Here is a 22,117-nt window from a genome sequence, read left to right as displayed (position 1 = left end):
CATTTCAGCTTGCCTTCCACCACTACCATGTCTCTGCTCCATCCTCTTCCTCCATGACCTCTCAGTTGCTTTTGGTACCCTGGATTATACACTTCTCCTTGAAATCTTGTCTTCTCTCAGTCTTCTGTAGATAGAGACAGAGGGACAGACACACAACACCCGAATGGCGCTGTGACTCCATGTGCTAAGTGTGCCAATCAAATTTGGCTCCCCACTCCTCAGTTTCCATCTACAGAGGGAAGCACGTGTCAACCTTGAGTGATGCTGTAACCACATGCACCAGGTTGTAACGTCCAGAGCGGAGAGTTGGGCCCATCCCCCCAGGACAGGAGCCACTGCTGTGAGGTGAGTGTGGGGTGGGTTTGTCATGGACTTGATTCCAGTTCATTATACCATGAATACCATGACCTCCAAGCTAAAGTTATAGCCATAATCATAGCATCTGTATCCCATGTCCCAGCTGCAAAGGGTATAATGAATTACTTGGTTAAGACGTGTGGTCTGGGTAATCACGACTGCAAAAAAAGTAAAAAAGCAGGATATAAAAACCCACAGAATTGCAATCAACTTGAAACAGAATGTAAGCTGAAAATCTGTCCTCCGAATTAGGTAAAGTATTAGCCCATTTTATGCAGTGCTGATCTATCTTATAAACACCAGTTGAGTAGAGTTATCTGATGTTTCATTAATCAATAATCCAAATAGAACCATAATACCAGTAATAAAACAATGAACCAGCTGTGCCATTAGGACAGGGCGAGGCAAACTACAGTCGGGAGAGGAGCGGGGGTGGCATCTGGCCCTTTTTTTAATCCAGCCCTTGAGCTCCTGCCAGGTAGCGGGGTCCAGGGTTTGCCCCGCTTCAGCCAGGGAGCAGGGTTGGGGGCTTGCCCCGCTCTGTGCATCTCCCAGAAGCAGTGGCATGTCCCCCTGCGGCTCTGCATGCTGCCCCCGCCCCAAGCGCCGCCCCTGCAGCTCCCGTTGGCCGAGAACCACAACCAATGGGAGCTGTAGGGGTGGCACCTCCAGACAGGGCAGCATGCAGAGCCACCTGGCCGCACCTGTGCGTTTGAGCCAGAGGTGGGACTTGCCACTGCTTCTGGGAGCTGCTTGAGATAAGCGCTGCCCAGAGCCTGCACCCCTGACCACCTCCTGAACCCTAATCCCCTGTCCCAAGCCAGATCCCCCTCCTGCCCTCCGAACCCCTCAGTCCCAGCCCAGAGCACCCTCCTGCCCCCCCCAGCCCCTCATCCCCAGCTGGAGCCCTTCCCTCCCCCTGCACCCCATCCCCTGCCCCAGCCCAGAGTCCCTCCCATACCCTGAACTTCTCATTTCTGCCCCCCCCTAGAGCCTGCACCCCCCAGCTGGAGCCCTCATCCTCTCCCAAACCCCAATTTTGTGAGCATTCATGGCCTGTCATACAATTTCCATATCCAGATGTGGCCCTCAGGCCAAAAAGTTTGCCCACCCCTACATTAGGATGAACATTTCTCAGCACTTTCCAGATAAAAGACTAAGTCTGTGTTTCTTACTTGACTTCTTTTAATGATTTTCATCTACCACAATGTCAATGACCTTTCCCTAGACAGTGAATATTAATATTCCTGGGATGGGTCGGATCACAGAAACCCCCTTGGGAATTGCCAACTGATGTGCTGAGACTACCACGAAGCCCGTTTTCCCTGGCAGCTTAGGACTTCAGAACCCTGCCTGGTTGTGCCAGACACACTAGCTTGCTACAAACACAGGCCCAGGTCTGAACCACATCCCCCACAAGCTGCAGGCTTAACTGAAAACAGCTTAAGAAGTGTTCCTGTCTCCACCACTTAGGTACCCAGCTCCCAATGGGGTCCAAACCCCAAATAAATCTGTTTTACCCTGTATAAGCTTTGTACAGGGTAAACTCATTAATTGTTTGCCCTCTATTACACTGATAGAGTGATATGCACAGTTGTTGCCCCCCCAGCTGTTAATACATACTCTGGGTTAATTAATAAGTAAAAAGTGATTTTATTAAATACAAAAAGTAGGATTTAAGTGGTTCCAAGTAATAACAGACAGAACAAAGTGAATTACCAAGCAAAATAAAATAAAACATGCAAGTCTAAGCCTAATACAGTAAGAAAGTGATTACAGATGAAATCTCACCCTCAGAGATGTTCCAATAAGCTTCTTTTACAGACTAGCCTCCTTCTAGTCTGGATCCAGCAATCACGCACACTCCTGTGGTTACTATCCTTTGTTCCAGTTGCTTTCAGGTATCCTTCTGGGGGTGGAGAGGCTACCTTGAGCCAGCTGAAGACAAAATGGAGGGATCTCCCAGGACTTTATATAGTTTCTCTCTTGTGGGTGGAAACCCCTCCCTCCCCCTGTGCAGAGTCCCCTCTACAAGATGGAGTTTTAGAGTCAACTGGGCAAGTCATGTGTCCATGCATGACTTAGTTCTCTACAGGTATGTTCCCAGGAAAGCTCAGATGTGGACTGGCATCTATTGAAGTCTGTTGTCAGATTAAGTGTTTCTTGATTGGGCGCTTACTGAGAATAATCTTTTCTCAAGAAGCTGACCAAATGCTTCACTGAGGCTACTTAAAATTAAACAAGTATACAGCCAATATTCATAACTTCAAATACAAAAATGATACATGCATACAAATAGGATGAATATATTCAGTAGATCATAACCTTTGCAAAGATATGTTACATGGCATATGTAGCATAAAACATATTCCAGTTATGTCATATTTACATTCATAAGCATATTTCTATAAAGCATTATGGGGTGAAACGTCACAATTCCATCTCTTTTTCCATGTTTGAAGTCAATCTTTTGGTGGTGGATTACTAGCCTGTTCATAAGGAATTGTACACAAGCTCCTCTAAATTTGGAGTATGGAGTTAATCCAAGATATGGATCCCCACTACACTTGCTGCTATGAGCTTCTTCGCATGAAGCTTCAGTAGAGAGACAAGCAGGAGTTTAAAGGCAGAACTGTAGGTGCCTCCTCTTGTTGTGCCAAAACCAACCTGAATAACCTATTCTGGACACCCTGTGGACAGCTTGGCATTGGTAGCTGAGAATCTGGGAGGTTTTTGCACAGGGCTGCAGTCAGGCTACAGTAGCTCTTCTATGCTTGCTAGCTGTGGGTTTAGGTGGGACCGTCCAACCCAATGGATAAGTTGCTTTAGGAATGAAGTGATCTGAAAGAGTACAGCTGAACAGCTGGAATTTCCCACATAGGAAGTGGAGAGGTGAACAGGACTGAAGGCCCTAAAATTATATTAGACAATCTTCCCTTGAGGGAAGGGTATAGTCTATATGCCTGCAGAAATTAGTGTACCTTGCCACTAACTGGAGTTAGGGAGCTGATGTGCATGTGTCCGTGGAGTGGCCAGGTAGAGAGAAGTCCCTAGTAGAGCAATATCTAGGGCACTTTTGAAAATCCCATCCTAGAGCTCTAATGAAGGCAGACTCCTGGTCTGAGCAACAGTCAGGTGGGGAGTCCAGAAACAACATTAAACAGTTTGCAGATGGAGTCAACAGGGCCTGGCCTGCCACAGGTTGTCATGAGTAAAGAAGGGACTTTGAGTGGCTGTCTGTCAGAGCACCTTGTTTTAAATACAAAACAATGAAAGACAAACCTTATTTCTAAGGGACCTGAATGACTTTACTTGGGGTGCAGAAGTTATCTCTGTTTTCTTGATGCCATTTGAAGGGGCAGTTGAATGGACCATAACTGAAAAGACAGCTTTATTCCTCAGTTAATATATTACAGTAGTTGGAGGGGACTTTTCAGTTTTCCATATGCATTTTGCTAGAAGCTGTATTGACAACCTACTTTTGTTGTTAACATTGCAAGCAGTAGCTAGAAAGAGAAGCTACTTGGGAAAGGAATGCTTACACTATTCCATAATTCCTGAGCATTTAAAAACAGACAAATAAGTGGAGGGGTTGTGGGAAAAGGTGAACATACTTGCACATGTAGTAGTTGTGTCCAGGTAGATGGTTTTGGGAGGAAATTATTAAAGAGATTCCTCTTATCGCAAAGTGCCAGCTTCCCAGAGCTGACTTGCCTCCTTAATGCTCCAGGAGAGGCTCTACATTTCAAAGAGAGCAACAAATTAATTTCCTTTTTTACTGTTAGCAGCAAGACTTTGTATTGAACATTACTGGGAAAAGTGTGACTTCTCTGGAAATGTGGTATTGCAAAATACGGACTGCCTTTGTAATGCAAAAGCTTTCACACAAAGTATGTACATAAGAGAAGCGTCAAAAAGAGGATTCCGAATTTTGGTCACCCATTTTGGCATACTCAGAGGAGCAGGATGACTCTCCAGCCAGCAAGCCAGAATCTTTAGCCAGGTACTTTGAATATTAACCTGATCCTGATTAAATAATAAGCAATGTTTGACACAGTACATTAATCTTTAATTGTAAATTTTTCTTAATAAAAAGTTGAGAGAGACAGACCAAAAAGACTGCGTGATCCACCTAGAATGTTATATTAAGTTTACTTCTTTTTTAATATAAAGGTATTATAACATGTACAAAATTACAAAAACAATTTACATTACAGTGTGCTGACAGTCAGTAGCAAACTATATCTGCGTCAGCATTTTATAGAAAGTTAGTACTTTAAAGAGGTACTCCTGCTTCAATCACTGTACAATCAGATGTGTCCTTTGCAATTCAAAGTGCCTCCTCTTCCTTCTGTGGGTGTAAAATAATAGCCCTTCCACCCACCTGACAAAACTCACTGTTGAGGTAAGACCCAAATCAAATGACTCCTACGTACAGTTCACTCTGTTGTGATACAATAGGCGTAACCATTAAAAATCAAATAAGAGTCCCATGAAGAAAGTAAATCACAGCCACACCACAGCAGAGGTGCCAATACCTGTAATGGATTTGCAACACCATTTAACATGAGTTTGGGGTGGTTTTTTTTTAACTGAATGGTTACAATTTTAGTTCAGCACTCTAGTGTTAAACAAAACCAAATCCCCACACCTCTTAAAGCCAAATCTTACTTTTGTTTACAAGCATGCGACCCAAATGACGTAAACAGGGCTGCATATTTATAATTGAGAATAGATTTGGTCTCTGCCAGGTAAAATAGCTACAATACAAAGTTTTGTGTTCACAGGAAAGTACTGAACTTTCAATTAATTCAAACAATTTCTTGATGGAGTTTCTTTCCAAGGAACTAAAATTAAAGCAATATACGAAAGAGCATCAGCTTCCAATTCTCACTAGAAAAACATTTTTCCCCAGTAGTTTAGTATCTGAGTTGTGTAGCTCAGTGTAGCTGTGCATTGTACAAGGTGCCAACTATGGTAATTATTCTATTTCCCTTTAAACAAGAAGAAATATCTTCCAAAAGTTCCTTTCTCTGAGGATATTATTGTATCATGCTCTAAGCTGAATCTCTGACAAGAAAGTATAATGAAAAATTCTTTGGACTACAATTTGAAGGTTAAAATATTTTAAAACTGAGACTACAGATCAAAGGTGTCCAGGACAACAAGAAAAATTGTGCACGTGGGAGTGAGGCAACAAAGTTTCTTATTTCCATGTTGGCTTTGTAATTTTAAAATGAGTCTGTTCATTGGCATTGACCACACCATAACTACCATTTAAGAGCACTCTTGCTGCTGATGAAATGGCCTGAGCAGTACCATTGATCATCTAATCTTACAGAAGACTTTACTGATATGTTAATATGGCACTCTTAGTTTCTCCTTCCTCTTCATTTTAAATAGCAAGTTTGTACAAATATCAAATCTACTGATGATTCCAAGAGAAGCAAAATAAACATTTGAGTCAACTTTGCAAAAGACATTGTTCTTATAAATGCTTTTAACATTAGGGTCCATAAGGAATCATTAAGAGCTGTTTAATACATCTGTCAAACAATTCCTGCCTCATCAAAAAACCATAAGAAATAAGAGCTAGGAAGTTAGTCTGCTAAAAAACAAACAAAATCAAAGTACATTCATTGTTTAAATCCTTTCAGTTTAAATAATCTATGTTATTGCTGTGTAACGCAGGTAAGAAAATATCTCGTTTTGTTAAAAGATGTAATTTGGATCTGGTTGCGTCCCTTTAAGAACCGCTTTTAGTAAAGACAGTGGGAAAGTTTTCAATTGCCTGTAATAGCTGAAGAGGCATCGGGGTCAATATCAAATACATTTAAGTAAAAAATTTCTGCCAGTGCTTAGCAAAATGCCCAGGCATAGGAGGTGTTAAATACCCTTAGCATCTCCTGGAATAAAAAGGAAGGTGCTTGGCATCTAACAGCAACAGTATTCAGTGAGAATACTGAAACCACATGACACGTTTATTTCTATCGTCAAATCCATGAAGCGAGACCTACTTTCTTCCCCTCAAACAGCCCAGTCCTGGGCGTTGCTAAGCACCCTTTACTTCTACAGGACTTCACAGTAGGAGTTAAGGGTGTCTGGCACTTCACAGGAGCTGCCTTGTAACTTATCTAAACAGAACATTTGTTGCCGGGGAAGAAAAATTATTTTTCAAAGTTAAGTTAATCCATTTGCCCCCCTCCTCTTTGTGATTCACGTGATCTTTTAATAGTTTCCAAGTTGATTATCCCTTTACAATGTTAGATGCTTACTAACTTAAATGCCTGCATGGATATGTGCTGCTCACTGGCACAGCAATGTTCCACCACTGCTGATCAGTTTTCATCCAAAGTGCGAGCTCAGCTATGTGAACTGACTGGAAATCCACTTCCCTGAGAATCAATCCAAAGACCAGCCCCATCCCCTGCTAACATTAGGCCTAAGAAAAATCACTACTTTGTACAAATGTGCTTCCAAGCCAAACGACTGTAACTCCAAAGCAGACTTGCTCTGCAGCTCTCGAAATCATTTGGCTCTTTATGTCAGTGCATCAACTTGAGCAGCTACAATGCAAGAGCTGAGCATATGGTTTGTACTGAATCCTCACAGATTGAGATGTAATTGTACTTGATATCCTCTCCAAGCAATTGTACTCTAATTGAGATGTAATTGTACTTGATATCCTCTCCAAGCAAATATAAAAATGCAGCAAATGGGGCATTTCTTCCCTCAACAACGATTTACCAGAAGTTTTACACAGGTCCCTTTAAAGTAATGACAAATCTAAATAAAAAATTTCTGATTGAAGTTCATTCTGGCTTGCAGTCATAATACTAGGAATTAACTGCAGCTCTCTGTTTTAATGAATTGCCTCAGTACCAAGAGGTTACTTTTTAATATGGTTGCTTCGCTGGAAAAACCAGAGAAATACTCTGAAGGTAATCTGCAGATTCCATTATGAAGTCAGTCCACTCTTGGGAAAGGTCTTCAATGGAGACATCCTCCCCACCATACTCCTGTGGGAGAATGCTAGCTGGGAAATGTTGCGTCAGACTCTGTATGTAATTACTCCCATGCATATACACCTGAAACAAGAAAAGCTGTTTAAAAATGGCTTTCCAGTTTTCATAATACACACATACATTACTTCCATCTGAATCCCACAACAGTTAGTGAAGACATTGGAAAGGCAAGAACCTCAGGTGTGGGAACTGAAGCACAAGCTAGATTTCACTAACGCACTGTATCCTCACTTCTTTTAATGTACGTTCACTGCCACACTGTGCAAATAAACTTCACTATACTCTCCTAAAGCTCCCAAACTCACAGCTATTCGCTGCTTAGTTCAGGATGAAATGCAACTTGTGTTTCATGCTGCTGCAAATGTAGAAACCAAGGCCTAGTTTACACGATTTAACTATTTCAGGTAGGGGTATACAATGCATACCCCATCTATGCTGTGCTTAGACCAGCCCTAAGGGTGTGATTATGCAAGTTACTGTCCCCTCTCACTTCCCATTCAGTATGTTAAGGGCTGTTATAAAAAGGACTGTGATCAATTGTTCTCCTTGTCCACTGAAGGTAGGAGAAAAAGTAATGGGCTTAATCCACAGCAAGGGAAATTTAGGTTAGATGTTAGAGAAAACTTTAGCTATAAGGGTAGCTGCACTCTGGAATAGGCTTCCAAGGGAGATTGAGTAATCCCCATTATTTGAGGTTTTTAATAACAGGTTGGGCAAACACCTGTCAGAGGTTGTCTAGGTTTACTTACTCCTGTGTAAGGACTGGACAGGGGACTGGACTTGATGACTTCTTGAGGTCCCCTCCATCCCTGCATTTCTATAATTCTATGATATTAACATTTATTTCTAGTTTTACAACACTTAAGATAAAACATTTCTAAATGGGGGTAATTATTTCAACCACCTCAAAGGCTTTTTCTGTGGTTAGAAACATCAGATGCAGAGCCTGTACTTCTAAGAATATCAGTAGAACCGCTGTTGTTTCTCCAGTGCTGTTTTGAAGTCTCATGCACTATTCCCGCCAAATGCTTGTTTCATTTCCAGTCTCTAGTTCTTAACATTTAAACAGGCTTTTCTGCAAATGTGTATGACACAAAGACTTATTGTATCAAAGCACAATAAAATGAACATGTGATTAAGTGCCTTTGTGCTCAGGGCTTCTTGAGCAAGATCTGAGAGACAGAGTGAGAAAGCAACGCCTCCTTCTGAAGCTAACGGGAAGCCAGTCCAGCTAGTCCAGGGGTGGGCAAACTTTTTGGCCCGAGGGCCACATCAGGGAATAGAGATTGTATGGCAGGCTATGAATGCTCACAAAATTGGGGTTGGGGTGTGGAAGGGGGTATGGGTTCTGGGGTGAGGATGAGGAGTTTGGGGTGTAGGAGGGTGCTCTGGACTGGGACCAAGGGGTTCGGAGGGCGGGAGGGGGATCAGGGCTGGGGCAGGGGTGCGGGGAGGGGTGCAGGTTCCGGCTAGGGGTGTGGGCTCTTTGGTGGGGCTGGGGATGAGAGGTTTGGGGTGCAGGAGGGTGCTCCGGACTGGGATCGAGGGGTTTGGGGAGCAGGAGGGGGATCAGGGCTGGGGCAGGGTTTGGGGAGAGGCTCAGGGGGTGCAGGCTCCAAGCAGCATTTACCTCAAGTGGCTCCCGGAAGCAGTGGCATGTCCCTTCTCCGGCTCCTATGCAAAGGCGCGGCCAGGAGGCTCTGCTTGCTTCCCCATCCATAGGCACCGCCCCTGCAACTCCCATTGGAGCGCATAGGAGTCAGAGCAGTGCCTTGCCACGGCTTCTGGGAGCTGCATGGTGCAGCCCCTGACCCAGCACCCCAGCCAGAGCGGGACCGTGCCGCATGGTGCGGCCCCGTCCCAGCGCCCCGGCTGGAGCACCGGAGCAGGGCTGAGCTGCATGGTGTGGCCTCCAACCCAGCACCCCAGTCGGAGCAGGGCCAAGCCACATTGTGCAGCTCCGTCCCAGCACCCCGGCTGGAGCAGGGCCAAGCAGCATGATGTGGCTCAGGGGCCAGCTTAACGGCCTGTGGGCCGTAGTTTTCCCACACCTGAGCTAGTCACTTCCCAGACTCCCTGGCCTGGTCTAGCCCTAACTATTGACCCCAGGCTGCTTTTGTTCCACTTCATCAGCTTTGAAGTTTTCTCTATTCTCTCATTCACTCTTTTCTTCTCTTCCTCAGCTTAGTCCTGCTGTTAACCAGAGTCACTCCTACCTACTTTGCCTGGAATAACTGCCACACAGCTTGCCATGCAAGAGCAATCCTGCTGGAATGCTTGATGTGCCACTACACCCAAATACAACAGGGATTTTAGGTTAAGTAAACAACAACTATGAATTCATTTAAAGTCACGCAAAAGCTATTTTAAAAAACAACTTTGCGTCAGTTGAAATTTGAACCTTTAGCCTGACCCATGAGTCTGTGTTCGGGTTACAGTATAGGCTCTTTGGAGCAAGACCAGTGCATTCAGTTATGTTTGGAGAGAAGCAGTGTCAGTGCCCACTGAGTAATAATTATCGCTTGAAGCAAATTCAGGAGATCTGGGTTTTATGCTCAGCTCTACTGCACATCTGGTGTATGACACTGGGCAACTGATTTAACCTCTTGGTACTCCAGTGTTCCTTATCTGTAAAAATGGTGGCAAGACCAACCTCACCAGTGTGTTGTAATTCTGAAATATTTAATATTTGTACAGTGCTTAAAGATTCCCCTAGTGAAAGTTCTACAGAAGTGGAAAGTATAAAATTGATTTATCCTACTCAATGCTCAGGCACTGCAGAACCCAGATCCAAATGGAAGTTGTTATTGTAGAAAAAAAGAAATATGTATTTATGTTCACTCACCCGTTCCTTTATTTTGTCAGTGAGAAAGGGCTTAATTAGAGCGAAGACCGGGTGGAAGAATAACGGCTCATTAATCAAGTGGATGCCACGAACTTTTAGTGGAAAGGAATCCTGCAAACATATCAACAAAATCACCACAGAGTTTAAGAACCCCTGCACTAGAGGGAGAAGAGCCTCCATTCATGCCCCATTTCATTGCTACAGCTCTGCTGACTACAATTTTTCTACTTCTTCCAGAGGTGAACTGGAGATACTGATCATAAATGTTTTTTCCATGAATATCACACTAGCCTCTCTTTTCTTATCATGTTGGATAGGGCCAGATTGATGGGCTCTTATCTGAATTAAAAAATAGCTTGCTAAATGTAACTGTTTTTAGGAACTTTTTGAAACAGTGGGATAAAAACTTAAGCATCAAATTCTAATCTTGTAAAATGTATGCAATGAGCACTGCTACGTAATCTCACCAAAATCTGCTTTTACCCATATCTGTGGTAACAGATTTTTTCAAGATCCACAGCTATGGGCACTGCACAGTTCAGATTAGGCTACAGTCCATAACAATTAAATGCTCTTGCTAGCTAATGAGGCTTGGGACTGGAAGCTAAGAAACAGCTTGTCTTCTTAGTTCTTTCTGTGTCCAGAGAAGCAGGACTTTGTACATTCCTTGTAAATAAACAAGATGGCAACAAAGAGAATACCAGACTTTTATCAATTTTTGCTTCCAACTGGAACATTCCCAGCACCCTGAAACTGGACTAACTACTTGGGTCAAAAAGAGGCAATACTATTATTTTGATGCTATTTTTTTTTCCCTTTCTACATTGCAATTAACCTCTCTCTCTGTGTATGTCCTCATATTTGTTCATGCAGTGCAAGATCATATTTTTACAAGAGCTATAACAGTAAAGTTTAAAAAAAATAGGAGCTGAAAGTTAGGATCCTAAATCTAGAAGAAGCACTACTCACAATTTATAGTTTTGATTTATTTTCTCTGCTGCCTTATTTGTAGTACTTTAAAATGTTTGAAAAACAAAGGGTAAATACGAAAGTAGACACCTCACATCCAAAAAATCTGGCATGGGGGTACTAGATCCAAATCCCTAGATTTAACCAGGCACCCTCTTTCCCCACCCCCAAAACAAGTTCTAAAGATACCAGGGACCTGTTTACTGGTTCAGGTACAGCTGAACAGCCATTCTAGTGAGATTTTTCCCAAGATGGTAGAATCATCGTAAGAGTAACCAATCATGTAAGAATTCCCCCATTTAAGACGGCAGATGCTCTGTGAGGCTTGGTTTCATGAAATTCTCAGGTAGAGATATTATGAGAAAAGCTGAGATTGCTGCACCAAAAGATCAATGACCTAACTCTGATTAAGCCTCACACCCAAACCCTTGCTAGTCTGAAGCCAGCCATTATCTAGTTGGCTCATCTCTGTAATATCAGCTATTGGCTTTATTATTTTTATTGAGTTCTTATGGGAGCTTACTGACTTTTTAAATATGTAACTAGAATCTGGAGGATATTCACTACTTGATTATAACAATTTGAAGGCAAATCAAATAAAGTTTAGGTTTAAATCATTTAAGTCTGTCTCACTTCTAATAGCTCTAAATAGCACTATTTTGTTCTTTCAAGCGGTGTTACCATGACAAGGTCCTACACAAAAGGAAAGTGTGCCATAATTTACAGTAGAAACATTTTGACTATTGCAATAAAGAAACTAAAATTAAGCCTCAAACCTACTGTGAGCACGGCAGCAATCCTCTTGGCCACTGTTGGGCTGATTTGAAATGCATGAGCAAATAGCCACCCTTGAAGATCAAAGATAGCCTTGACTCCATTCCGTTGTGTCTCTCTCTCTTTTACAATGAGCTCCGATGTGATAAGGCTTACACGAAACACATCATATGCTGTAAACATCTTTGGATCCCATCGTCCTGAAGAACAAATAGACTGTACTGTATTACCACACATATATTCTGTATACATATACTCCCACTGGCTATTGTTTCTAATGCACTCCTCAAATACAAAATGAGTAAACAGCAATATGGAGTGTGAAGTCATCTCCTTTTCCTCCTTCAAGCCCTCTCCTGTTCTGCAATAAGTAATTTTGTCAGTACAGAAACTATTTACTCTACACCCCTCTGGCTCCTCTTCTACCCTGCACGATCACTCCACCTTCTACAATTCATTTCTACTATCAGTAGGAACCTGCCGAGAAGTTTTCAGAAAAGAATCTTGCAATGTTTGCTTCAAGAATCCTCTAGGTTTGGCAGTGACAGTAGTAATTAAATTGGAAAGTCATTGGCCAAAGCTCCACAGTACAATATCTAGGAGGGAAACCCCTAGGATTCACCTCAACCAATATGTGTTAAAAATGAGAAATTGCCTTATCTACACTAAGATTTGAACATATTTTAGCTAACACATTAAAAATGCACCTTTTTTCCTAGTGAAGACAAGGTTTGTGTTACTTGTCTCTAGCACAGTCTGGCCCTGATTCTTGTCGGGGTTTTCTAGGAACCACTGTAACAGAAATAACTAATTATGGTGGGGTGCTAAATATAATAATTAACACGGCAGATAGCTATTACACACACACACTCTCTCTCAACAGCAAATGAACACTACTTTATCCAGGTATGTTAAATGAGATAGCTATTCATAGGTAAATAGTGAAAAATTAAAGAGGTTTCTGGCTATCACTAGAGTTTTCACTTAAGTGCTTCAGGAGTTCTCCCATCTGAGTACTTCTCTACAATATACAGTTATATAGTATGAAGGTGGTGCTTTACTAGCACACCTATATCCACAGGGGAGGGAAATAAGCTATACCAGTTTAAGGGATTGTACTGTTTAATTATTTTGATAGAAAAATTACACCCATAACGAAGAGAGTTATACCAGTACACAAATCAATGTCTAGGCCATAGAATTGTTACTTACCAATTCTATAAATAAGAACTTTGCTGCCACGTGGGTCCCTTGATCTCAGGACTCCATGGTAACCAGCATGCAGGAGATTGAGAATAGAGCAAGGCTGTAAATTTGCACTTAATTCTGGGCACTCAGCTCTCCACTTGTGATAGTTCTTCAATAACTGGGGACAAGAGAAGCATTCTTGTTAGAGGAATATCAGTAGAAATGGGAAGCAAAATCCAGTCTCAAGTGTCTTGGACAGATGGGTCCAAGTCACAGAATTAACAAGTTAGAGCAGTAGTTCTCAAACTGGGGATTGGGACCCCACAGGGGGTCACAAGGTCATTACATGTGGGGGGTCGCAAGCTGTCAGCCACCACCCCAAATCCTGTTTTGCCTCCAGCGTTTATAATGGTGTTAAATATATGAAAGTGGTTTTAATTTATTAAGGGGGAGGTTAAACTCAGAGGCTTGGTATGTGAAAGGGGTCACCAGTACAAAAGTTTGAGAACCACTGTGTTAGAACTTCCATTATTCCAATGCTTCCTTATTTTATTTTTACTTTCAACAAATGAATTTTAGGAGCAAGGAGATTGTCAGACTGGATCACACCAGTAGACCAGAATTATTTCCGACAGTGGCTGGCCAGTATCAGATGTTTCAGAGGAAAAAGCAACAAAGCCTAAAATAGTTGCCTAACTGCCCATTAGTTAGATGAAATATCAGGCAATAAGCTTTTTTTTGGAAGGGGGAAGAGAGGAACCTTTGCCAATGTAACTTGAACAGAAGCTTCCATTGAGTGATCCACAATGATGCCTAGGTTGCTCTCTGCCCTGAGTTATTACAGTGAATTTAGAACCCAATCCATTTGTTAATAGCATGTAATCACCATTCAGTGCCACGTGGTAGACAGAAAATACTGGCAATAGGATATTTTACTACACAAAATAAATAGAAATGGGCTTCTAAACTGAATCCTCCTTGTGTTATTTAACTTGATACAGTGTCAGGCTCATACAGGGGCATGTTGAACTAAGTAGAGACTTACACATCTCATAAGAGGAATTCCCAAACAAAAGGGTATTAAGCCATCTTATTGGACACAAACTTTTATTTTGAGACTGATCACATTTTGAGACCACTGGATTGATCATTGTGCCATTGCAAGAGACGTGACCATTGGCATATCCACAGCACATTTTCAAAGACATAAAGGTTTCTCCATGTAAGATATTGGGAACGAGGTTGATTAGATTATTGATCAATGAGATGTCAGATAATTCAGCCCAATCGTTTTTTATTAAGTGAAGACAGATCAACACAAATAGAGAAAGGCAAAGGTTAATAGAACTCACCCTTCCAGGGACAACTTCTGTTCCAATCTGATTACAACTCTGTTTTATATCCCACTTCTTTGCAAATATTTTATTTGCCTATTACATTTCGCAGTTGTTTCCATACTTACCTTATCTAATCACATATTAACCACAAATATGACGTTAACATTTCCTGTACACCTGCAAGACGATTCCTGGCTCCTGTACATTTCCATTCTATATGCAATACAATACTCATCTGAAAGCAATTTTCCATTGTTTCTCTATGCGAAGATTTACAGAAGTCTGGTTCAGGTTTGGTACCTAACTCAGTTCCTCCAATTATGTTTGTTTATAACATGTCTACTTATTCATTCCTTTCGTGTTGTGTCAGGTACAATTTCACTACTTGTTGTTCAAGCAACAGAACCAATTCCATTTTATCTAATAAGCACATATCTTCTTATTTGTCACACTTGCTAGCACATATGCAGTTAAAAGTACCCTATGCAGCTACAAAAGAAAATATACGGTCTGAAAATGGGTGACACCCTAAATACATTACCATTCCTTTTAGGGCATGTCCTACACAAGTTCAATATGCTCAAAGCCATGTCTAACTTTTAGTTGCCCTTGACATAACTCTGAGAAATGCTGGAAGCTCAATGCCTACATGGCAACAAAGAGCATCAAATAATGATGCAATGGATGTCTCTCTCTTTCTGATTGCCCATAAGAGACATGCTTTTTGAGAGTGGAAATAATGGAGGTCGGTCATTGCCAAAACAACAGAGATCATGTCTGTTGTCAGGAACATAAATACTGTTGTTCAGATGGAGGCAAAACAGATTTGGGCAGCATTATACTCTGGAACTGTTGAATGATACAAAAGAGCTATGCGCAGAAGTGATATGAAGAAGTTCTGAAGAAGAGTTACTTAGCTAAAAAGTGCTGACTTTTGAGGTTAGATCCTGCTGGAGAAAATTGAATTATCCATAGTTTCATGATTTCCTTTAGAGAATTAAGCTGATGGTGCAGTAGTTCTGATTTCCAAATCTGATCAGATATTTTCCTCTTAGAATAAAAGAATTCACTATAATAAAATTCACCTGCTTGAGAATCTGGACTTTACTTGCCACTAAGAGGAAAGCTCTGCTGTGCAAAGGAGCCATTGGTTTCACCGAGTACCACCACTTCCCTCACTTTATTTCTGATACTGTGAAGAGGTAAACAGGAATGGAAGTGCTTCTGGTTACTCCAGGAGTTGAGAGTTCTCCACTGACTGTGTCATTAATTTGATTGGTGATCTTAACCAAGTAACTTAAACCTCTGGTTAAGATTTTCAAAAAAATAAAAGCTTGGAAGTTAGGCTCCTTTGAAAATCTCAGTTTAGAAGCCTAAGAGTTTCAATGGAAGTTGGGGCCTAATTTCACAAATAACTGAAGAAAAATGAGGATAGCCAGCTTTAAATCCTAACGGTAGCAAGGATAGGGCCTTACAGAACTATTACTACTTTTTTTTATTTTGTTATTAGTGCTCTCAGACCAGCAAGACAACTCTAATCATCAGCACATTTTCAAAGACATCAAACATTTTCTCCATAGCAAAGTAACATTATGCCTGAAGCGACTAGATCTCTCTAGTTACCCCTTTTTTCAAGAGCCCAAGTAACATAGCTAGAAATAAATAGTTATTAGTTCTAATAACTAATAAAGTAGAACAAAGTATCAGCTTTCCAACTTCTCACTTCTATGCAAGGCTCTTCCTGGTCTAACCAGTTTTTCCAGGGTCTTGAATTGCAGACTAAGAGTCAAAGTGAAATCTAATCCTCTTCTGCTGTTATCCTGTGGCAAGCTAAGGATGGATATTTACTGTGACTACTGACCTCTTACCCATTCCTCTACTTTCAAGTTCCTCTTGTCTTTTTTAAAAAAAGTGTATTTTTGCAGCATATTTTTCCCCGCTCTCCTTGCATAAAGTTGTAGGCTATTTGAAGGGTGTCTTAAATAAATTGTCAAGAAGGAAACTGGTTGAAAAGACCCAATGTGTATCAGCTCTACTTGTAAAACAGATAGGAAGAGATGGAGAGATATACTGATTAACAGTCATGTACATCTCCATTCTTCACATACCCTATAATGATTTATTTAGTAGTGGCTTAAGACCTCAACCAGGCTAGAGCCCCATCTATCTTGAACACTGTACAGAAGGTGGTAAATAATCATTCCTTAACCAAACAATACACAAACAACCCAGTTTTGCCTGTTAAGCGTTTTAATTAAGTATATAAATTAGCTCTTAGTCTAGGCTAATAATATGAAGAGAGTTTTCTGAGGGGTGTTTTTTTAATGTTCTTGGTATGCAAGAATATAAGCTATTGGTAATCGATAGAGCAGGGGTCGGCAACCTTTCAGAAGTGGTGTGCCGAGTCTCCATGTATTCACTCTAATTTAAGGTTTTGCATGCCAGTTATACATTTTAACATTTTTAGAAGGTCTTTTTCTATAAGTCTATAATATATAACTAAACTATTGTTGTATTTAAAGTAAATAAGGTTTTTAAAATGTTTAAGAAGCTTCATTTAAAATTAAATTAAAATGCAGAGGCCCCCCGGACTGGTGGCCAGGACCCGGGCAGTGTGAGTGCCACTGAAAATCAGCTCGCATGCTGCCTTTGGCATGCACGCCATAGGTTGCCTACCCCTGTGACAGAATAATGTGATTAGAAGTTCACTGTGCTGGTAAACAGCAGTCCAGAACTTGATATTATTTTACTTCATGTTTACCTCCTTACAGACAACACTGATTAGCACAAAGTGTTCAGAATTGCATAACCAGACAGCATGAACTGGCAACACTATGTATTTTTTCTGTTGTCCTTCATACATACAAGTTGAATCAGCAGCAAAATATTTACCTTGCCAAAAAAAACAAAACAAAAAAAACCACACACTTCCCAAAAATCTGTAATATTGGTTTCTGCCCTTTTCCTCTATTGGGAGCTGTGCACACGTTTTCAATAATTAATTATTCTATTAAAAGAAAACCACTGTACATAGCTAGTGAGTTCTGCTCCATGAGAGACTCAAACTTGGAAAAGCAGGGTACTGCTGGTTAGGGTTGCCGAATTTTTAATCGCACAAAACCGAACACACCTGCCCCAGCCCTTCCCTGAGGCCCTGTCCCCACTCGCTCCATTCCCCCTTCCTCCATCACTTGCTCTCCCCAACCTTCACTCACTTTCACTGGGCTGGGGCAGGAGGTTGGGATGCGGGAGGGGAGTGAGGTCTCTGGACTGGGGGTACGGGCTCTAGGTGGGGCCAGAAATGAGGGGTTCAGAGTGTGGGAGAAGGCTCTGGGCTGGGGCGCGGGTGAGGACTCCAGCTGGGGGGGTGAAGGAAGGGGCTCCGGGCTGAAACAGTGGGTTGGAGTGCAGGAGAAGGGGTGCAGCCTCCAGCTTAGGGCTCTGGGGTGGGGCCAGGGATGAGGGGTTTGGGGTGGAGGGGGTTGAGACAGGCGGTTGGGGTGTTGGGGGAGGTGCGGGCTCTGGGAGGGAGTTTGGGTGTGGGAGGGGACTCTGGGCTGGAGCAAGGGGTTGGGGTGCGGGAGAGAGTTTGGTGTCTCGCGGCTCCCACGAAGTTGCCGCCAGGTCCCTGCAGCCCCTAGACACATGGGCGGCCAGGGAGGAGCCACGTGCTGCCCTCGCGCCCGAAGGCGCCACCTGCGCAGCTCCCATTGGTCACGGTTCCCATGCGTCTAGGTGTAGGATTCATAAAGGTTTATGCGCTTGGCAACATTCAGGGCACACCCGGAGTGTTGTGTAGGAGTAGTGCACACACTGCTCCATCCAAGGGCATCAACCTTGGAATCTCGCCAAGATGACATGAACCGTGGGAAGCCTCTCAGGACTGGGCTCAAGGCCCGAGAGCAAGGAATGCGGTAGATAGAAATTGGTAAATAAGAATGTTAAACAAAGCCAGTGTATTCCTTTTTTCTGTTGGAGAATGTAATGCGCGGGGGGGAGAGAGAGAATAAAGGGGAAGGTGGAAAGCTGACAGGGAGAAGCCCGTTAGCAGAGACCAGCCTGCTTGCTTGCTAAAAGCTGTGTTCTGTCTTGTCATTGAACCGCCACAACTGGCGCCCAAACGTGGGGCCCTCAGCACTCACCTCGCCCGGCAAGGGTTTCAGACGCGTCACTCATCCGCCTCGCAGATCCCGGTGAGTATTTTTCGTTGTGGTAAGTATGGGAAGCTCTCTCTCTGCTTTGCAAGTGCAACACCGCAATGAGCTACAGTATTTGCTGCGTAAGGCTCAGCATGACTGCCCCACTTGAGAACTCACTCTCCTGCTACAGGAGGTGAGTGCCCAATGCCCGTGGTACCCTGAAGCTGGAACCCTTAAGCTAGCGGACTGGGAGCGGTTGGGCCAGACATTGCACAAAGAGCCTCGGGTGCCCGTGCAGGCTTTACATGCCTGGCACCTCTGCCGCGACGCGATACAGCGTGTTGCCTCGGACAGGCCCTCCCTCGCGAGGCTGGTGATCTCGCCACGCCCGTCGGCTCCTGCAGCCACCCCCCCTCCTACCGATGCAACACAGTGTGTCGCCTCGGAAAGATCCTCTCCCGCGCCAACAGAGGGGATGCCGATCCCGCCACCCACGTCCGCTCCTGCCACCATCCCTCCCCCTGCTTCGCCCCCAGTGCCTCTATTACCACCGCCTCCCTGGCCTTCCCCACCGGAGCTGGTGTGTGATCACCCTCCGCCCGTGGGGCCCCATGCTCCGGGGCCCCCCGGGGGGTCGTCTGCGTCTGCTCAGGGGCTTTCACTGGTGCAACAAATGGTTCACGCAGCGAAGAACGCTCAGATATTACAGCAGAGGAGCTGGCTGATCTGGTCTCAGTTTGTCCGGTGACTTGGCAGGATGATGGCCAGGGCAACCGGGTAGCAAACTGGGTCAGTTTGCCTTACTCGGTGATCAGAGAGGTAAAGAAAGCGATTCGCGAGTTCGGCCTGACTAGCACGTATGTGCGTGGTCTCACTGAAGGGCTAGTTAGTGGGTACTCCCTGATCCCTGAAGATTGGAAGGCGCTGTTGCGCATGATGCTGACGCCCAGTCAGTATGTTATTTGGCTTAGTGAGTATCGGCAGATGGCGGAACGCCAAGCCCAGGTATATAGAGAGCAAGGTATCATTTATGAGCAGTTGGCAGGGGAGGGCCAGTTTGCTACTATTCAGCTGCAGTCTCAACTCCCTCAGGCCGTCTTCCCCATTATTTCCACCTGCGCCCAGCATGCTTTCCGGAAGGTCCCGGATTCGGGCAGGCCTACCAAAAGCTTTGCCAGTATCCATCAGGGTGCATCAGAGTCCTTTATGGATTTTACCAATAGACTGCAGGAGGCTATCCTCCGACAGGTGGATAACCCTGCAGCAGCTCAGGAGATCCTGTTAAAAATGGCGGTTGAAAATGCGAACGAGGATTGCCGCCGTGCTCTCCAGGCTGCACAAGCCTCTGGAATTCTAGAGCTGTCGGACATGCTGCGGGCGTGCCAAAACATCGGAACCCAAGCACATAAAGCTGGGGTTCTGGCCGCCGCCCTGCGGAAAAGCGGGAAGGAGGGGAAGAGTTGTTACCGCTGTGGTAAGGAGGGTCACTTTCAGCGGGAGTGCCGCTCATCGACGGCACCTGCCCGCCCCTCAAAGAAGTGCCCCAAGTGTCGGAAGGGCTATCACTAGGCTAATCAGTGTCGTAGCGGGTCGGGAAACCGCACGACGGGTCCCCCCCGAACCCAGGGCCAAACGGGGGTGTTTCCCACTCAGACAACTGTTCCTCTGCCTTAAAATCCATAGACTCTATGAGGCGGCGACTGCTGGAAGTGCAGGGCTTGATTTGATTATGCAGGAGGACGCTGATTTTCAGTTGCCAGGGGAGGTTTGCGCCATAGCTACACAGGTGACGGGACCTCTCCCTGCCGGATTTGTGGGTCTGGTTCTCCCTCGCTCACATGCTGGGAAACAGGGTTTTTTTGTCATCCCAGGGGTCATTGACGCCGATTACACCGGCGTTATTAAGGTTCAGGTATGGACCCATCTTCCGCAGTCGCTCCCGCGTGGACGGTCAATTGCACAATTGATTTTAGTCCCCTATCAGGTGCCAGCCGCAGAGGATCGAGCCCGGGGCAGAGGCGGCTTTGGATCGACGCTGGCTCAGTCACTGTCTCACAACACGTCCTCTCCACTTGTTGCTCTAACAATGTCGATCCACCCCTCGAAACCTCAGTTAACACTTCTCTTAAATAATGTTCCTTTTACAGGGCTGGTGGACACTGGAGCTGACGTTACGGTGATTCGTGATCCGGAGTGGCCGGTCGGTTGGCCAACAGTTCCTTCTAAAGAGTTGTGGGGGATCGGGGGTAGCAAACCCGGGTGCCAAAGTTTGTCTTGGGTCACGGTCTCTAAACCAGGAGGCTGTGCCCTTGCTACAATCCGCCCTTTTGTACTCCCTGTCCACCTCAATATTTGGGGCCGTGATTTACTTACAAAGTTGGACACCACCCTTGATATTAATATATAATGGCCCAAAATCCTCCCTCACCCACCTTGCCATCCGCATTACCATTGGTATGGCAATCCTTAGAGCCCGTATGGATTGACCAGTGGCCGCTCCCTCTAGAAAAGCTGAAAGCGCTTCATTCACTTGTACAACAATATTTGCATGCACAGCGCTTGGAGAGCTTTACTAGTCCTTGGAACTAGCTGCTGTTATTTTGGCCTTTTAATTTTTTGCTGATTGTTCCTTTAATTTGATTGTGGACACGCATTATGTTTATTAGGTAATTGATCATTTACCCCTTAGGTCGATGTGGACCTTCTTCGCCTGTTTTTGTCCTTACAGTATTTTCTAACCACTCGTAATTCCCCTTATTTTGTTGCTCATATTCGCAGTCATACCCCCTGCCTGGGCTACTCACTGAAGGCAATGCGCGCGCTGATCGCGCATTATGTGGTCAGGTAAATTCCCTTTTTTCTGACCCCACTGAAAGCCATTCCTTTTTTCATCAGTTTGCCTCTGTCTTGGCCCGACAGTTTCATATTCCTGCTGATCATGCACGTTCTATTGTTCGTTCCTGCCCCCACTGTGCCGCTGCTGCCCCTACCTTTTCTTATGCCGTTAACCCCAGAGGTACTGCAGCGAATCAGCTGTGGCAAATGGATGTCACTCACGTGCCACAATTCCGCCCCTATTCGTTTTTACATGTTTTCATTGATACCTATTTGGGATTCCTTTGGGCGACCCCACAGTGTGGGGTAGCCACTCCCAAAGTTATTCACCATTTGCTAGCCTGTTTTGCTGTTATGGGTCACCCGAGCCAGATAAAAATAGATAATGCCCCAGCCTATTGCTCCACAGCACTTTTCACCTTTTGTGCCCAATGGGACGTCTGTCTCGAACACGGGATCCCTTATAATTCCACAGGCCAAGCTATTGTTGAACGTGCAAATCGCACGCTAAAAACCTTGCTTGACAAACAATTAAAACAAGGGGAGCTGCGTCTCCGAACCTTAGGAGACGTTCAGCAACAAATGCATATCCTTTTGTTTACTTTAAATAATTTAACGCTGAACGCAGATCAGCAGACCCCCGCGGAT

The 22,117-nt window shown here is 44.1% G+C and overlaps 1 protein-coding gene and 1 long non-coding RNA gene across 2 annotated transcripts in view; one reads left to right on the top strand and one right to left on the bottom strand.

Moving 5' to 3' along the window:
- Window positions 1–241: 241 nt before the first annotated feature.
- LOC141981400 (uncharacterized) lies at window positions 242–10,362 on the top strand. The gene is made up of 3 exons (XR_012637764.1): window positions 242–345; window positions 9,566–9,698; window positions 10,248–10,362. It is a non-coding gene; the product is annotated as an uncharacterized LOC141981400 (long non-coding RNA).
- TTPA (alpha tocopherol transfer protein) overlaps window positions 4,491–22,117 on the bottom strand; it is a 28,072-nt gene continuing 10,445 nt past the window's right edge. The window contains exons 2-5 of the mRNA XM_074943071.1: window positions 13,183–13,336; window positions 11,977–12,170; window positions 10,228–10,338; window positions 4,491–7,445 (exon numbers count right to left, since the gene is read on the bottom strand). Coding sequence (XP_074799172.1) covers window positions 7,254–7,445; window positions 10,228–10,338; window positions 11,977–12,170; window positions 13,183–13,336 — 651 coding nt within the window. The 3' untranslated portion in view covers window positions 4,491–7,253. The remainder of the gene's footprint in view (window positions 7,446–10,227; window positions 10,339–11,976; window positions 12,171–13,182; window positions 13,337–22,117) is intronic.

The sequence above is a fragment of the Natator depressus genome, chromosome 2 (assembly GCF_965152275.1).
Source record: "Natator depressus isolate rNatDep1 chromosome 2, rNatDep2.hap1, whole genome shotgun sequence".
NCBI lineage: Eukaryota > Metazoa > Chordata > Testudines > Cheloniidae > Natator > Natator depressus.
The sequence above is the reverse complement of the archived record's forward strand: the minus strand, read 5'-3'. Positions and strand labels throughout refer to the sequence as shown.